Source organism: Ciconia boyciana, chromosome 10, assembly GCF_034638445.1.
Source record: "Ciconia boyciana chromosome 10, ASM3463844v1, whole genome shotgun sequence".
In the NCBI taxonomy this organism is placed as follows: domain Eukaryota; kingdom Metazoa; phylum Chordata; class Aves; order Ciconiiformes; family Ciconiidae; genus Ciconia; species Ciconia boyciana.
The window spans coordinates 11,200,804-11,219,241 of record NC_132943.1 but is presented as its reverse complement, the minus strand read 5'-3'; the positions used below and the strand labels follow the sequence as shown (position 1 = coordinate 11,219,241).

The following is an 18,438-nucleotide window of genomic DNA, read 5'->3' as shown; positions in this document are numbered from 1 at the left end:
CTTCATTCTCACATGGTCTATGCTGGAATAGTTCAGCATCACATTTTAAAAGCAAAGTCTCCCTTTCCAGCATCAGCAACTCCAACAGACCAAAAGAGGTAAAAGTCTACTAAAGATGGTCACAGCTGTAGGCTTTGTATAAAACTTTTGCTATGATGACTGTAAGTCTTCATGTTTGAACAGCCTTATGTTAAACCAATTTATACTTGATTCACCTCTCACTGTAGCCTCAGTACATGGCAACACCAGTACTCTCTATTTACAGCAGTACAGAATCAAGGGCATCAACAATACTGCTGCCTGCAGAACCTTTTCTTTCACAGGAAAGGTTTTGTGTTCAGCTGCTGAGTATTTGTCTTCTCTCCAGAACCCTAACGTTGTTGTTGGGGAATAACATCTCCAAGAAGTTTTTTATGAAAGATGGTTTGACAATTGTTGAATAAGTCTCTGAAAGCCCCAGGCAACAAATATCAAGCACCTTGTTCTTAGTATACATAGCGTTAGACCTAGCCTCTTCCCAATAATCTTTGTGATGCTCCAGCTTTTGGGGGTTGTCACTCATGTACGTGAGAAAGGAGCCAAAGCAGTATCAGACACCGCTGGATTGATTTGGACACAAGTCCACATTGCAGGAAACACAGATTACCGAGCCCCCTCTAGCGGCACAGGGACTAGAGGTTGGCTTGAGCCTTACAAAGCAGCATTTGACAGCTACAACGTGGCACTTAAGGGATGAGGTCGGAATAATCTCTAAGGGATGACCATCGCAACAGCTAAAGTACCAAATGCACTTTAATGAGTTCCCGATTTTGTTCCCAGAAGGAATTTATAACGTGTCAGTACATTAGGCAGGTACACAACTTCCCCTGAACTACAGGCATGAGGAGAACCGACTATAATATACCAGGTATTTAAAATTATTCTCAGAAACCAGTTTTCCACAGTATTAGAAATAAGGCATGTTTCAGGTGTGCAAGTGGCTGCTATATCCAATCCTCAGATGCCATATTTGCCTTTTAGTTCTTCCACTTTTGCTATGTAAGCTTTCATTGCATCTTCTTTCGACATTCCTGAAGGACAGAACACAGGAAGCAGTCAGATACGTGTAAAAGGTATCTTAATCCATAAAAGGTAAGTGACAATTCCTTGCTATAGCACGTAGCAGCATGCTACCAGAGAGCAAAGAAGATAAGAAGGTCACCTGGCTGTGAATCTAGTATTAAAGTTTTCAACAAATGTGTGCAGCAGTCATGAGAAAACAGTGTTTTCTCAAGAAAACAGTGAAGCAAAGTTATATTTGTATAGACAGCAACTAAACAGTGGATTAGTTCTATTAACACTATTCACAATTATTACAGGAAAGCTATTCAATCAGCTTAGACTGCATTTAGGTGTAGTGCTAGCTCCTTAAAACACCAGAAAATCCCATTTTCATAGATTTGTTTGGCTCCTCCTTTAAAGGAGAGAGCCCAGTTGCATCTTTCAGTTAGGAAAGCTTTAGAAGAGACACAACAACAGGAGGGAGAGCTCACTCTCTGGGGTACTAGGCTGGGACCTGGAAAACATATAGATATTGGTTTCTGCTGCTGCTACCGTTCTCCTTTGTGTAACATCTTGGGCCAGGTGGGCATTTTGCACCGTAATTCCCTTTCACACAGGCTACAGTTTTCAGGATTACTTCTGCCTTGTAGAGGTAATCAAAAGTAAGAGTTTATTATCACAGCATTCTGAACTTCTAGAACTCTACTCTTATAAGGCAACACTATTTTATTTCTTGCTGAACCACATACGCTTTTCTGACTAGCTTTCCTGTGGTTTTATCTATTCATTTTTACTTTTTAATCAGACACTTACCTTTCAATGCATTCCAGGCATCCCACTTTGCTTTGCCTTTGAAGTCCAGCATACCAGGGCGTTCTGAGAGAGATAGGATAAGCAGCAGAATTAGTTTGTGTGGTCTGGGTGTAGGTAATACCTACTCCTTTCCTGAAGGCTATTTAGCTCTTAACTACGATAAAATACAGTGGTTCACCTCTGCAGCTCTTACTAATCTGTAGTCAGGAGATCACCTCTGATGCTGAAGGGAGCATGTTGGAATGCTATCAGTGGCAACAGAGATATTCTCTGTCAAGTTCCCTTAAGACAGCAGCATTTGAGCAGAAGAGCACCAAGTAGCGTGATTTCGTTTTATTGTACTTTCTGAACAGACTGTTCCATGACAGCTATCGGATTAAAGAACCTCATCAGCTCTGAAGTAAAGCAGAAATGCCCGAAGGTCCATTACACGCAGAGACGTGAAATCAAAACCTAGTAGCATACAGCTTATAACTCATTATCATCAAGTTAATGGTATGTTTCTAACATACAGCTCTTCATTTGTTCTGTCATCTAGGGGTATAAGCACTGAATGCTAACTCACTTAATTACAGGCCACACTGTAGCCAAATAGAGAAGAAATGAATGAGATATGGATGTGTATATGGTTATTCTTCACACAAAGTCCCCTCTGTGTTTTTACTACTTCTCTGTCTCCTTAAAAACAATTTTTAGGATTAACAAATGGAACTGGACAGTAGCCTGTACATTAGCCACAAAAATACCCTTGCACTGCTCACATGGCAATATGACCTGCAGAGCTAGTTGGCAGCTCCACTTCTCTCCAACAAAAAACCCTATTAGCTCACTCTTACACAGACTGCTTTTCTAGCCAACTCCTGTTAGCTACTGCTTCACAAGAATGCAGCAACTTACAGAAATGTTGGTATATTAACAGCTCTGTAGCACCATTTCACCCTGGCAAACACTAATAACGCAAAGGTCCAGCCACACCAAAAGGGTCATTATCTTAAAACCGAAGTCAGTTCTTTTCTCCTGCAATACTGTCCATCTTGGGAAAAAGAGCCTGCAAGCACCCATAGTTACTATTTCCTGTCCACTTCACTGCCAGCTTTGAATTCAATCACCCAATAAACTTCACCAGCAACTGGGTCAGGAGGCCAGCGCTCCAAACAAATGACCTTTTTCCTTTCTAATTCTAGTTACTCAAGTATTACATAAGGCCAATAGAGACGGGCTTCATTCTAAATGTTATTCCTAGTCTGAGGTGCCACTGACAGAACTGTATCAACAGAAGTAGCAGGAGAGATTTTACATAGTGCACCTGCAGAGATATTTCTGCTACATTCCTTCCAAGATGTGACATTTAATTGCAGCTCCTATAAAAGCTTCTCCTGTTACACACATCTGCAACATTTTGTTCTATTTTGGCTTTCCAATACTATTTTTAGCAGTCAATCCACTTTAAACAAACTGCCCCCCCCCCCCAAGTATTGCAATTCCACGCTTGTATAGTTTACCTTGCTGTTTAAGCCTAACTGAGATGTATTTGTGTTAAAGCAGCATCCCTTGACCTAGGCAGCTACTTACTGATAGAGGTCTCCAAAATTCCCAAACCCAGTATTTGCACAAAGCTAACACAAAGGATTCTCAGACTGTTGCTATACGATTTAGATGGCTGCAGCTAGGTTAATTTAAAAACCAGAAGTTGCACAAACCATTACCAGGTCAGCTTATGCCTGCCTGCATATCAATCCATGCCAAGTCGGTATTGAGTCATTTTTGCTAAACCGCCGGATTGCACGAAGCGAGCCACGCGACAGGGAAGAGGTTTTGCCTTCCAGAGTGCCTCCAGCTCAGCCTCAGGCCGCAGCTGCATGGCCCCCGCCCGCCGGCGGCCCTGGCACAGAGGCGCAGGGCCCGAGAGGGGCGCGGGGCGGCGCTGCCCGGCCGCCGCCGCCGCCACCACCTCCCCGCCCGGCGGGGGGCCGAGGCGGTACCTACCCGTGTTCACATCGCCCACCGTGGCCTGTTTATAGTGGCTGTAGACGTCGAGCATCTCCTGGTCCGTGGGCTGGGACTTGAGCTGCTTCACCTCCTCGGCGGCCTTCTGGAACGCGGCCTAGAGGGGAGGGGGAGGCCCCGGGGCGGGGCGGGGGTGAGCACCCGTAGGCTGCCGCTGCCAAACAGGGGGGGAGAGAGGGAGGAGAGAGAGTGGTACCCACCGCCGCCCCCCCCCGGTTCCCTACAGCCCCCTCCGGCACAGCCCGTACCTCAGACATGGCGATGAGCACGGCACGACCACGACCGGGATCCCGATCCCCTGGCGTCTGCCGCACCACCCCCACCGCTCGGCCGCTTCACGCCTCGCCAGAGCGCTCGCTGGCCAATCCCAGCGCCACGGACAACACGTCGCCAATCGGCGCCTGCCGGGGGCGGGGAGAAGCCAGGCAAAGGGCCAGTGAGAAAGCGGCGCGGGATGGGCGGGCTTCGGGCGGCCGCGACGCTCGTCAGCATGAGAGATGAGGCTAGGCTTTGCCCAACAGGAGGCTTCGGGGGGCGGGGCCTCAGGGAGCCCCGCCCAGCCCCTCTGCGGCTCGGAGGCGCCAGGAGGGGGCGGGGACAGGGCGCCTCGCAGCCAATCCCTGGGTGCGATGGGTGGCACCGAAAGGACGTGATTGGTGGGACTGTGTGAGACGGGGCGAGGAGAGAGACCCGGAAGTGCCGGCGGGCGAGTCGGTAGTAAGGCTGAGGGCTGTTAGCGGCTCGCTTCGGGCGGGGCGGGGGCGACGCTGGGGCTGAGGGGAGGGCGCTCGGTCTCGGGGATGTGCTGGGGCGGGCGGCGCGCCGCCGCGGGCCCTGGTGCCGCTGCCGGCAGGCGGGAGCCGGGCAGGCCCGGGGGCGGCTCTTCCTCACAAGAGGTGTTGGCCATCAGCGCCTCTGATCCGGGCAGCGCCCTGAGGAGAATCCGCCGTGTCCCTGAGGAGGCGCTGGGTAGAACCTGGACCCAGCCCTAGAGGGGATCCCTGTGTTGGGCCTGTCCAGTAGATGTGAAAATCGGCGATTTCTAATCGCCTGTGCTCCCAAGTCTGTATTCCTACAACGTTCTTCCACGCTGCTCAGGAGAAAGCGGAGTGAACGCTGTCCCTTTTTCTTTACTCTGCACTGTGCCCTCCAGATCTCAAGCCCATGTGGAATAGCATCAAGAAAATATTAATCTTTGCTGTTTAGTATAAATCTAGTTATTTTCAGGTGCAGAGGAGTATGCTTGTCTTGATTGGCATTTTTTATTTATGTATCACAGCGTATTTACAATGAAAATGGAATGAGAGCTCTCTGAATTATTAACCAAGGGGATGTAAAAACAAGTTGTCTTGTGATGTGGAAGGTCTGTGTCCCCATTCTCCAGAAAGTCTTTAGTCTTTGAAGAAAATATTGCTGGTTTACTTTGCCAGGATACAGCTAGGACAAATACAGCAAAGACTGGGAGGTACCTGTATGATGGTGGGGCACTTAAATAATTTCCCTCCACAACCAAAAAGGCACCCCCCCACCCGCCAAGGGACGAATAGGCGAGACAATCCCTTGTGGGACTGGAAGTGGTGATTGAAACAGCTGCTAAGGGACAGCAGATGACAGAGGTCGTGCTGTGCCCCTGGCTGGTGTTGCAGCACTTAGACTGCAGTCTTTGCTCATTGCTGCAGCAGCCACGGCAGTTTAGTGTGTGACCAGAAAGCAAAGTTGTTGAGGAATACCCAGCACCAAAAATAGAGAAGATTGTCGGAGTAGGAAATAGCTTGTTTTCCTGTGGAGAGAAAGAACCCGATGGAACAACACGTGGGCTTGTTTGAAGAGGGGCTCAGGTCGATAAGGTGATTCTGTTTAGGTTCTGCTCTCTGTTAAAGTAGTATAAGCCCTGTAGAGCCATTCTAAAGACCTACTATTCTAAATTAAATTAAACCCCTTAATTATGTTGTAGTATACCAGGAGAATTATTTGCCTGTGTATGTGGGGGAGGTTTTTCCACTTTCTGTAGGGAGGTGAAAATGAGCACTGTGTAACGGCTTAGGCATTTTTCAGGGTATTATGCTCTCTACAACCTAAGTATATTAAAAAGGTTTTGGTTTTGTTCATGTTGGTACATTCTTTTAGAGCACAAGGTTACTCACCCAGCAGGTAAAGTCTTCAGTCACTTAAAACCCAAACAACATACTTGCATTGATCCATAACATTTTTGTGAGTTTAGAAGGGAGTCTGGTGCTGTAGTATACAGCACAGGTACAAATACTGGACTGTTTGGTGTTCAGTATCAATAATATCCTAGGTAACCCTGTTTGTTTTGAGATCCTGTTACTGCTTCTGTAGAAGTAATGAAAGTTAAGTCCTGAAAGAAAATGGTACTGAATTTCTCACCATGTTTTAATCTTTGCATGAGGCCCACCTGTACCTTGTTTTCTAGCTGTGCTTATACACAGAGGGAAGGCAATAATTCCTCTCTTTAATGTTTTCCAGGTTAGTCGGAATTAATTCTCATGTCAGCAGAAAACTCAACCATCACAGTCCGTCTTGTTCGCTCTTTTGAACACCGGAACTTCAGACCTGTGGTATATCATGGAGTTAACTTGGATCAGACAGTAAAGCAGTTCATTACTTTTGTGCGGAAGGGTAAGGGGCGGTTGTCATATTCATTTGCTTCAGTCCCATGTGTTGCCATCTCTGCACAAGAAAGTGGAGGGGAGCAAATGAATGGGAATTCTGTGGCTTTGGTAGAGATGCCAGATTTGTATTTACATCCCCTGTGTACTCTTGTCCTGTGGATGAGAGGTCTGGAGTTAATAAGAGCTTCCATGGTCAGTGTGCCATGCCTAAATTTGGGAAGACTGCTTCCCCTGCCCAAATCCCCATGTTTAGCCAAAAAGAGATGAGGGCATTGCTGCATTTGGCTCAGTGCCTCAGGCTCCTTTGGGTGGTGCTGTCAGGCAGCTATTCATAAATTAACAGGAGTAAATTAATAGAATTTAGAGAGCCTTTGATCCTTAGGAACTACACCAATACGTGGAATGTGGGAACGCAAGTCTGTTTGCTATTTGTGAGAAGAGAGGATCTTGAAAAATTGTTTTTGACACTGTGAGGTCTCAATGTGCATGTTTGCTTCTGAGTTTCTGTTTCCATCTTGAGCTTTGTGGTGCAGATTTATTCATCTGTGGGTTTTATATTTTAGAAGCCTGTTTGAAAGTGACAGTTATCTAAAAGTTAATTAATGTAGACCAGCCCACGCAGCAACTCAGTAGTTAGGGTGTTACCCTAATCTTGCAGGTGTATTTCTGTACACTTAAATGGAGACATTCAAAGGGTGCAGAATAACATCATTTGACTTTTTTGCATGAAGTCAGCTTAAACAAGTCTGGAACTGTTATAGCTGATAACATTTGAGCAACTCCTAGGACATTGCCCTGGGCCTCACAGCTGTATTGTGTTTTCAGCAGCTTCCATGCTTCTAGACAGTGATAGGCATGGCAAGATCTTAGGATGCTTTTAGAAAACTACAAGCACTTTCAGAACATATGGTACAGCTGCTGTTATGAAGAATAAAATAAAAAACAATGATAAGAAACTTGCTTTTGATGTGTGCAGTATTGCAACTAGCTGTTATTTGAGACAAAGGTAGTGTCTTGAACAAGACTTTTTTGAACCTCATTCCACAGATGGATGGATAGTGCTGTTCCTGGTCCAAAAGGAGCCATGTTCCTTCCTTTACTATAATCTGTTTTGAAGGGGGATTTTGAGATAAATTGTTAAACTACTGATGAAATTATGGTTTCAGCTGCCTTGCTGCCGAGCACCCCACAAGAGGCTGGGCCTTCCAAGGCCCTGGTTAAATCCCTGGGTGTCACTGGGAACACTGGCACCAGGGAAGGTGTTAGCCTTCTTGCAGCTGCTTATGGCTGTGTCCTGCATGCGGCTAAGGAGTTTATTTTCTACAGTTTGGCTTCATTTTTGCGGCTGGTTTGCATGGGTGTGTTTACTGAACAATTCAGTTATGAATGACCATTGTCATCTGTTTGTATAAGGTAGAGAGAGATGCTGTGCAAACCATTAACAGGATGTTCCTGGCAGATTTCTGAATGATCAGACTCCCCTGATCATATCCTAATTGCATTGACTCACTGTCCTCATGGGTCCTTTTCTTCAGGGGGACTTCATGCTCAAGTGAAGTTAATCAGATATGGAGTAACTATAGAATCTGAGCCAAAGGTTGTGTTTTAGTATTTGATGCTCAAACAAGTCCCCTGTATTGTGTATTTATTTTGATGTAAAGGATGTCCAGGTTGCATGCATAAAATAAGGGAAAATAAAATAGTGGGGAAAAAAAAAGCAAGTTTGTTTTAACTTGGTGCTTTTATTTTAATAGATGTGCCTTCAAGAACAGGACTTCCTCCTCCTTTCAAAAATTACAAGTATGGTATGTGGGCTTTTTTCTTGTTTTAATTCCTGTAAAATGCAGACATAATATTTTATACCAGTTTCTATACAATTTAGAAGACAGCTGCTGTAAAATACTCATGCTGGTGGCAGTGCCTGCCTACATTTGCAACTCTATCCAGCTCTTGTAGTTGGGGTTATGCCACTGGGATCACATCTACAGAACTTGACCATTATTTTGAAGTTCTGTATTAATCTTTGAATTAGGCTGCATACATTATTTGCTAAATGGTACTGATGGTTTTTGGTATTAATTTTTTATTACTTTTATAAGTGCCTTCTAACTGTTTTTACTCTAGTGAGCAGCTTGTGATCTCAAACGCTTTGAAATTGTAGTTCTCTATGTGCTTATGTATTTAGTATCTATTTACTAATTGAGAAGTGAGAAAGGATGGTGAAGTGGGAGCTGAAGGCAGTAAATGGAAAATGCTTAAGACTTATATACTTAAATAATTTACATGGTATAAGAGAAGCAGGGGAACTTTGCTCAAGTAGATACGAAAGCTCTTAAATACAAGGTGACAGAATGAAATAGCCTAGTGTGAAATTTAGGCTGACTTTATCCTCTAATGCAAAGCTATGAGGATATTTCCTTTTTGTGAAGATTGGCATGAACATGTGTAATTCATCTGTTTGGGACAGAATATACTTTCAAAATACACTCAATTACTTCCTTTCTTGGCATTTGTTAACTTGGATGTCAGTAACGTATCTTTTCCTAAACTTGGCAATTCTGAAAATTCCCTTGGAGTTTTGCTGCAAGTCTGTCTCCCTCCTCTGTCTCCCATGTTCCTGGAGTTGACAAGCTGCTTCCTCTACAGTGATTCAAAGAATTGAATGAGGAACCTACTTAATACATGGGAATGGTAATAGACTCTATTTGCCTGTTTAAAAAAAAAAAAAAAAGCCAAGCATTTCATTCTGTGTTCTTGCTGATGGTGAAACAGGTAGTGCAAAATGAAAGCAGAAAAAGAGTTAGGGATTAAGATTTACGATACATCAGTGGCAAGGACTTGAACATTACTATTATTTTTAATATATTACTTAAGGTCTTAAAGCCTAGGTAACTGTAAGTTTGAATTTGGAGGTGCCCTTCCTCCCCCTAGTATCTGTGGCTTTGGCTAGATGCAGGGGTCCTATGGAGGACTGCTGCTGTCAGTTGTATTCCTGGTGCTGCCTATCCCTGCTGCTAGTTCTTTCATCACTTAGAGCGTCAGTGTAGTTTTTCCCAAGGCATATGTTGTGGCTAAGCACCTGATTGTGCTGTGTAGGACTGAGCATAATGTGGGTAAAAAACACTGCAGAACTTTAAAACCTGTTACACCAGGTAAGTGGATGCTTACTTTTAGTGGGATGGTGCTAGCTGCGTGGAAATTTTCACACAGAAAAATCAAAGCCAAGTTCCTCACCTTCCCCTCAGGCTGTGAATCATCCCCATTCATGTTTTTGGCATCTCTTGTGTGCTCTACTGTCTTTCTTGTATTTTGGTGATGAAAGGGCAGTGAGACTTCTGCATGACTAGTGCTAGTAAGAGTCAGATTTTTCCTTCTGCTTTGTTTGGCAGTGCCAGAAATCTTGGTTGGACCTGGCTGTCTCTTACCTTGTGCCTGTTTCGGCTTCCTTCTCTCCAGAATGCAGCACCACTTTGTTCTCTCGACATCATCTATAACACCATCACATTTTTCCTCTTGGCTTGGTGCTCACATCTCAAAACTTACTACTTTCATTTTCTCTTCATTTCTTTGTAGACATCATTCCTATCCTTGGTCTAGAACTCTTCTCAGTCACTCTTTTCATCTTCCTACCTGTCATTGCATTGCCATCTTTTCATTGATGATGGCAGCCTGGGTATCAACTTGTCCCATAAGGTGCTTCTCAATTTACTGTTTTTTTACGTGAATGTGGAGCAATATGGTAGATACTTCACAGAATCAGACTTAGAAAGTGATTTCTTATCTGTTGTCATGTCTATTACCAGAAAAGGAAAGGTAAAAATCTGGGAATATGATTGAGTGGGACTAAATTGGGACAAAATAGCAAAGGCAATTGAGAGGACATAAGGCTTTTTAGCTAGGATGCGAAGAGACTGTAGTTTCATCTCTGTAACAGAGTTAGGGAAGACCTTTAATAGCTCACATAAAGACATGGTAAACTGCTGGATGCCAGTGGTGGAGTTGTGAAGAAGTAAAATTGAGACGGTAGTTCAGAGAATGACTGGGCAAAGACTAGAGAAAAGGGGATGCGACAAAGTAGATGGAGAAGCTTACAACTAACAGGCAGAGGCTGGATTGTATTTGCTGTGGTAGAAAGGTTTCATGATTGCAGTATATTTTTGCTGTGATTGCTCGGTCTTTTTGCAATGTTTCTATGCAAGATGGATCTGGGAACTGCAATTTAATATGTGTCTTGCTTCTAACACTGCAATTAGTACAGCATGCTATGACTGCCTTTTCAGTGACCTCTGCAGTGGGAACACAGAGTAGTTTTGACCTTCTGTAATGTTTTAAATAAAACGTTCAAAATGGGCTAAAGTGGTATGGAAGCAAACTTTTGAATGGGAATGTGATCTCTGTTATTCTGAACATCTGAATACTTGCTCTTGGCAGTTTGAAAGTTGTTTTAGCCTATATTTAACTTTCTTGCATCCTTCTCTTACCAGACTATTTCAACACGTAGTGTTTAGTTAATGCACAAAACCAAACTAGAACAGAAAATGAGCAGGCAAACAGAACTGGTTTTTGCTTCTTTGCTGGGACGGGATTGATGTGTTATTCTGAATTTGTTCAAACACAGAGGGTTTGGAGTTTGGGTTTGTATTTTTTTTGTGCTGCATGGGCATCTTCTGACTTCCATTCCCTCTGGATCTTTGCACTGAGCTGGTTGCTTTAGTGACCACGTTATTTTCCCCATTTTTTCCCTTCTGTTAACAAAGCCCTGCCCACATTGCCAGAGGAAACTGGTATTTCTTTTTTTGTGTAGCATAATTTCTTAAAGTGTTATACTGTGCAAACATATCAGAGATAAATATTACTGAAGAGGATATAGCATTAAAAAGAGGAGAGGCTGTCTGTGTTCATGGAAAATGGACTTGCTTAACAAAATTTCTACATGGGTGCTTTCTTCATGAGAAGGAAAATTTCAAGGAATGATCTAAAGTGGTCAGGTTACTATGTCTTAATCACTTGCTGCCTATCAACTTAACTGTAGTAGTTGACAGTGCATAAATGCTGTTTGTCCTGCCCCAATTGCATGTGTAAAACCTGTTAGGTTAAAACACCCTAACTGGCATTTAAATTGATGTGTTTTGACTGGCAATTGGGATGGTCATTAGTTAGTTATTGTAATTCAGCCAGCAGACAGAAGCCCAATAGGATGTGCTACCTTAATGGTGGATTGACTGGTTTAAGACTGTGGCTGCAAAACTGGGAAATTAAGATGTTTTCTCCTCTTTTAGACTGAATACACAAAATTGTTGTTAATAAAAGATTTCGAACCTTACCCCTTTGTTTGTCTCTCCTTCCCCAAGTACAGATTTCGGTGTTACCTGCCTATTAAGCCTTATTTTAGGAAAACATTGTATTTTCTTTCAGATACAATGAAGATTATTCACCAAGCACACAAATCTAAGGTATGGTTATTAGCTGTATTCTTCCCCTTTTACATGCTTTAATGCAGGCAAATCTCTGCACTGTCAAACAAGACTGAGGCAGAGACAGTCAGTAAATTCTTATTCTTGTCTTTGTATTCTGGTTCTCTGATTTGTAGACTGGTGAACTTGTAGTGAGTTTGGAAGATGATGACAAACTGATTTTGAAGGAAGACAGTACGCTGAAAGCAGCTGGAGTAGGTAGGAGTACATTTGTATTGACTGAAGGTGCTGTTCATTGTGGTTGTCATTAAACTGATAACTGGCTGATTATGTTTGGATAGCCTGCTGAAAAGTAAATGCTATTCCTGATGCTCTTTACACTACTTGATAATTATTCAGGGAAGAAGGGGGGATAATGTACATTCAGATCATTGGGCTGAGGGCAGCAGGTATCTGCACTCCAAATGTTCAGAATGCAAATTGTGATTTTTAGAGGGTATGCTTATAATTCTGCTGAGAGTAATTTTAAATGATTGACACACAGGTTATTAGTACCGTGTCTGCTTAGTCTTATCAGTAACATTTAAACTGATGTTTTGGTTAGAAATCTAAGTAGTGGAACCAGCATGGAATAATGAAATAAGATTAGATTTGTTTAATGTGCAGCATACAGTGCTTGATAGCCAGATTGCTCAGGAAAGCTCAAGCAGTATAATTTAGAGAATGTGCTGAACATAGCAAAGAGTTGAAACTTGACCTGATTTCTCACATTTTGACAGGGGACTACATATAGGGCATGTCTTTTGGTAATAATGTAAAGAAATGTCTGTCATGATAAAATTGATGGTCCCTGGATGTCCTTTGGGCTTCTCATAAATGTGGCTGAATGACTTTGTGGCAGCAGGGTACTTAAGGGATGTAGTTGCATTCCACCTTGATATGGACATTCGCTCATTTGAATCTGATTTGCCTAGCTGGGAATGCATAACTGCCTGCACTCTAAGTGCAGGGGTGTCACAGGGAAAGCTCGCTCCTGTTCCTGATGCCCTCTGATTGCTCCCCAGCTAGTGAATGGGATTTCTTTCTTATAGGTTTCTTGGCTCTTTTAAGTGACTTGGGATGTCTCTTTAATGTTTTTCTCTGGGGTGCACCGCAACTGGCCTCACTAGACCTTTCCTAAAGGTCTTTGGGTATTCCTGTAATATGAATGATAGTTATTCTCTGGTTGTTTGTACTAAACCAGGTCTTTTTATCTGGAGGAAAAAAAAAGGCTCCTCAGGAAGGAGGATTACTGGCACTCAAGTCTTACAGATTTGTAATTTAGTTAGCAGAAGATTCATTTAAGCATGATTTTTATCTACCTAAGCCATCAGAGGCAATGCAGTTCAGGAGACAGACTGATGACAGTACCAAATGTTGAATTAGAAACAACATTGTCCAGAGCTGCCGCCTTCCAAAAAGGTATTGATAAATATTTGTATATATTATCCATCTTTGAAACTAGGTTTGTAGCTACGGCAGTGAAACAGCTGGATGCGATCTCGAAAAAGGTGTCAAAACATCAGAGTAAATGTTATAGTGAAAGGAAATCAGAATAGACCAGCCTGTTCTGTGTCTCTGTACAAAGAGGGGGGTGGCCTATCCAGGGCAGAAAACAATTTAAAGCTGCTTTTAATTTTTTTCAGAATAACTAACAGCAGTTAGTCATTAGTATGTCGTGGGTATTTGTGATAGAAAAGAAAAACTCTTGCTTTGTAAAATGCAGTGTGCCGTTATACCATTTTGAATTTTGATATCTTCCAGTGTATCTTCATATGAAAATGAGGTAAGTTAAGAGTGGGGTCTTTGTAGTAAAATCTTGAAGAATTCCTCCTTCTTCAACAAGAAGTGGAAAAGAGTAAACAAAGGAAGTGAAGTATGATAGCATATACCACTAGTCCTTATTTTGTACAGTTTAATTGAAATCAGTAAGAAGATTTGAAATCTCCTATTGACATATTACGTTTTTACAATATCTAGTCTGGGCAAGATTTACTAGAATAGAACAGGGAATTGCTGTTAGAAAATCTGGGAAATTCTGAGACACGCAGAACATTTTCTAAGCTGCAGTTGATTGCCCTTGGCACTTTTTACAGGGTTTGGCTAGAGAGTTATAAATTATGAGGACATTAGATAAGTATCCTCAGGAAAGCCTCTGTGGTAGTGATTATTATTACAGCTATTATCTAGTCAGCAAAGTTAATGCTTGCTTGTTTTTTTTAAGAGCAGGGTGTATGTTAATAAAGTGTTCAGTATTCATTGCAAACAGTCTTGTCTGTTTTCTAGTTGAGATTCTAAAATCCCTTCTGCTCTTTTTTTTTTTTTCCTTTTTTACAAGACAGGCAGACTTCATTAACTTCAGGTTTAATTTAAAAAACGAATGTGGAACTTATTGGCTCAGCACCTTAAAGAATTCCATGTTTAATAATTGTGAAGGCTTTCCATCAGATTTGTCTCTGTTCTGAATTAGTAATGTTGCTGACTTACTGTTTTAGAAGAGGAAGTCCTTGACCTACTGGGTTGAAAGAATTGTGACTGCTCTGAACCTTTGTGGGTCCTTTAGCTCTGCCATATCCCCTGTGAATAATTAGAGGTATTTGAAGGTATTGCTGGAGAAGCCAATTTGTGTCTTTCACTTTGCATATTGTTGAAGCCTCATGAATTAATCATCAGCAGGGCAAAAAATTAACTTCTTCAGACACATATTTTGATGGGTCATGAGGGAGAATGTAAAGTGATCTGTAAAATATTCTACTGATCCTCTAAGTATTAAATTATTATACCTACAGGCTAATTTAATGGAAAAAATAGTTTCTTCTTCCTAACAGAAAAATGCACAAAAAAAGAGAAAATCATGCTTCGTTATTTTTCTAGCATTTGAAGGTATTAGAAATGCAATCACTTAATTTGCTGAATGCTTATACAAACAATTCTGAAGGCTGTGTTAAACAAATCTTGAGGGGTCTTGTGTACATATTTACTTCTGTATATTCAGATTCTTGTGTTTTGTTTTTTTTTTTGACAAGGTTAAATGACATCTTTAATACTGGAACCTTTTTTGCAAAAATATGAGGGGGGGGGAAGTGTGTGGTTGATTTATAATTATCTTTGACTAAAAAGTTGCCAGTTTTCTTCTAAGATTCTAAATAGCTGGCTGTTGGGTGGTTCATTTAATGGTGTGCTAAATATTTAATTTTTTATTCATTCTAGCAAATGAGACCGAATTAGCATTCTTCTGTGAGGAAGATTACAGAAACTACAAAGCTAATCCTGTTTCGGCCTGGTGAAGATCCCAAGAGATTGTTTTGTTTTCCCATACCTGTTGTAAATTTTCCTTATTCTGCTTAATGAGATTTTTCTTAAAGATCAATAAATCCTAGAGGATTGCTTTGCAAACAGTGCAATTCCCTTCCTATAGAAATTAATTTCTGTCAATATGCTAAGACTGAGAGAAGGAAAACTGGGGGACATAAATTACTTTTTTTCTTTCTTGCCTTTCTTTTTCCTTTCCTTGCCTCTTAGGATGCAGGCAGTGCAATCTCTGACCTGTGACACACGTTCTTGGTGTGATCCTACAGCAGACATTAGCTACATATGGAGATTATACAATGCACAGTAAGATCCCGTCACAGTACTAACTTCTAAAGAAAATGGAAAAGTTTTATGACCAAATCACTGGGTATTTTAGAGAGCTTGAGAAGAGAATTTCTCTGTTTCAAGTCATAGCTTTACTTCTCTTATTTTATGTTTGGTCCCTTTTGTTTAAATGGTGCAAACTGGCAAGTGTTTCATGCTTTTCACTGGTGAATGCTTTCCTTTATACTCTCTTCCAGCCCTCTCTAGCATGCTGAAAGGGACAAATGACTGTTGGGAGGCTTTTGTGTTCAAGTACCAGCTTGCCTGTTTCTAGCTTTACTTCATGGAGACACCTTCATGTTCAGGGTAGCAGCCCGAGTTCTGCCAGGACATCAGTGTGCATAAGTAGGAATTAGGCATTTTTCCAAATGGAGTGAAGCTCATGGTTTCAGTTTTAAGAATAAAACCTGAATGATTGCATTTTTGCGAGGAGAGGCCCAGTCTGCAATCCACATGTCTTCAAGACTGGAATTGATTCTTTCCTGCTTTCCAAGAGCCAAATACTTTGTTGCTTTATTTTAGTTCTTGGTAATTCCGGGCTTTCCTACTACATTAAGCAAATCAAGAATAAGAAGAAATAATCATGCATCCAGTAAAGTACCTTTAGATAGACACTGCTTATGAAACTGCTTTTTAGGCGTTACCAAGATGGGACATTGCTTTTAAGCCTCTCTTCACTGAAATAGAAATGATGCTGGCTCTCTGCCTTAGCAGGCTTTTTGGGCATAGGCTCTGCTAAATCAAATGAGACCTCATGTTTAATTGCTTTAGACCCACACATCTACCCTTAGCTCTGGGTGAGAGCTGACAACACCATTTCCACTAGAGACTTTCCAGAGAAGTAAGCTTACCGTTTCTTAGAGCTTTGATGATTTTTTTTTTTTAATTGACATGTGATAGTGAAAGCAGATGTGTGATTTCCAAAGTATCTAAATAAAAGTTCTCTTTACTTTAGATGTAGGGCCAAAGAAACCTCTATGTATTGTTACCACCTCATTTTCTTCATCCTTCCTGACAACTCTCTGGTTTAGGCTGGTTTCAGTAGCTGGTGTTACTCACCAACAGCTTTGCTTCAAACAGAGTTTTATTCTTTTGAGAAAGTAGTCTACCACTTTGTTGTCTGCGATTAAAAGGGTAGTTGTATCTTTATCTTGTAAGGAGGAGTCCTGTGTCACTGAAGTCACCTGTGTTCTCTTGGGATTTAGATGCTGTTATGCATGCTCTGATGAATTTGTGAGGAGAACTTACTGCTTGCCTCCTCTTTCTGTCCAGGCCACCTTTCTGTTGCTGATACCTGCTCCCCAAACATGGCCCCATGTCTCAGCTACCTTCTTCCACAGTCTTTCGTGTTTGCCAGATTAATCTGGCTAATACAAGTTTGTACCTGTCTTCACAGAGAGTTTAAGCTAATGCATTGCACGCCAGAGTATACCAGCTTTGTTCACCCAAATTTACAATAATGAAGGTAGCTTTGTAAGAAGTAGATGGCATACCGGAGAGAGATATCAATGTCTCAGGCTGTCCTACCAAGGCATCTTGATGATGTCCATCAGCACCCTCAGGCTCTCAGACTGAGCAAACACTGTCATTCTCTTCCTCCTGTTCTGGGGAACTGAATTTTGTCTCCAGCCCTTTCAGACAGATTTGGATACTTTTTGTGATCTCTTTTCTCTAAGGCATTTGTGTTTGAAAGAGTCACCAAATTTTAACGATTGTCCTTTCTGGGCTAGTACAGTTACAAATGTTCAGTGCCATATCGAGTGTGGCACATTGAAAGAGCAATTCTACAGCATCAACGAGAAAATGGTAAATGTTTTAATGCAAATATTCAAGGATGATATGTCTGGCACTCCACATTAGCTCCTCTTTCCAAGGGAAGAGTTAAACTACTGCTTTGTGAGCTCTGTTCGCTCTGGCAACAGCACTTCATTGGCTGCTTTCTGCAGCAGCACAGTAGAGCCTTTTGTAATGCTCTCAATGACCACACTTGTAAACTGGATTCTTCTTGAAGTGTTTTTCTACTGTGTTTTTTTCATTGGACCTTTAATAATGGTTCTTTCAAATAAACCCCACAAAACCATAGATAATAACTGAGAACTTGTTAAGATAGATGCTGTTCAAACATTTTTCAGTGGGATATGGTATAGTCTCGTATCAAAGTAGGTTTGGTTCCAGGATCGTTGGGTACTGAATGAAATCTGTGAACACTGGCTAATAAATTACTAAAGACTGAGATGTCTTTGCCCATGTTGTTATGAAATCCTCTTTCTATTGAAGGAAACCACCTACAGAGTTGGTACCATGGTTTGTTATACTGGGAGAGGTCATGAACTGCATCCGTTTACAATTACTGTTAGTCAGAGGTGGCTTCTCCATAATGTGTAGTGGGGTAAATCATATAGCTTTGCTAGTGTTCTTAGACATCGTGGGGTTAATAAAGATTCATTTTTCAGTATGATGTGCTTGGAGCCTTTCACTAGCCTCTTTTTTTTAAATAAAAAGAAGAGCATTCAGAGTGGACGCTGAAATAAGATGCAACTTTTCATGGGTAATTGCACTGTAGGAGCAAAAAGCAATCAAACTGGAAGCTGGGGTGGTGTGTGGGGCTTGGGCGTTTCTTGGAGAAAGAAAATCACTTCAGAGAGACTGGAGTTTTTGTTAGGAGGTGTGGATGAATAACTACTAAAGGAGAAGAGAGGAAATTAGGAAAGGAATTACCATGAAGAGGAAGAAGAGGTAACAGTGTAACTGAATAAGCACACAAAATCTTGACTGTACAACACTCTTGGCACAGAAATACTGGAGTAGTGCTGCTTTTTATAGCACTAAAGGTGTGAAAATGGTACATTTTAATA

General features: G+C 41.8%; 2 protein-coding genes across 2 annotated transcripts; one reads left to right on the top strand and one right to left on the bottom strand.

Moving 5' to 3' along the window:
* Positions 1-774: 774 nt before the first annotated feature.
* On the bottom strand, positions 775-4,253 carry DBI (diazepam binding inhibitor, acyl-CoA binding protein). Its single transcript, XM_072874626.1, has 4 exons — positions 4,110-4,253; positions 3,841-3,958; positions 1,855-1,917; positions 775-1,070 (listed from the first exon to the last, which is right to left on the bottom strand). The coding sequence occupies exons 1-4, from the start codon at positions 4,116-4,118 to the stop codon at positions 997-999; spliced, it is 264 nt and encodes an 87-aa protein (XP_072730727.1). The 5' UTR covers positions 4,119-4,253; the 3' UTR covers positions 775-996.
* Positions 4,254-4,463: 210 nt separating this feature from the next.
* C10H2orf76 (chromosome 10 C2orf76 homolog) lies at positions 4,464-18,151 on the top strand. The gene is made up of 6 exons (XM_072875044.1): positions 4,464-4,578; positions 6,349-6,501; positions 8,249-8,299; positions 11,910-11,947; positions 12,085-12,166; positions 15,158-18,151. Exons 2-6 carry the CDS (start codon positions 6,369-6,371, stop codon positions 15,232-15,234), a joined length of 381 nt encoding a protein of 126 aa, XP_072731145.1. The 5' UTR covers positions 4,464-4,578; positions 6,349-6,368; the 3' UTR covers positions 15,235-18,151.
* The last annotated feature ends 287 nt before the right edge of the window (positions 18,152-18,438 follow it).

Bases quoted from the DNA above. Each gene is read 5' to 3' on its own strand.
- DBI (XM_072874626.1), bottom strand. The intron at 1,918-3,840 runs GTAGGTACCGCC...TATCTCTCTCAG, and splicing joins GGTGGGCGATGTGAACACGG to AACGCCCTGGTATGCTGGAC. The intron at 1,071-1,854 runs GTAAGTGTCTGA...TCTGTCCTTCAG, and splicing joins TGCCTGGAATGCATTGAAAG to GAATGTCGAAAGAAGATGCA.
- C10H2orf76 (XM_072875044.1), top strand. From the start codon at position 6,369: ATGTCAGCAGAAAACTCAACCATCACAGTCCGTCTTGTTCGCTCTTTT. The intron at 6,502-8,248 runs GTAAGGGGCGGT...TTATTTTAATAG, and splicing joins CATTACTTTTGTGCGGAAGG to ATGTGCCTTCAAGAACAGGA. The intron at 11,948-12,084 runs GTATGGTTATTA...TCTGATTTGTAG, and splicing joins ACCAAGCACACAAATCTAAG to ACTGGTGAACTTGTAGTGAG.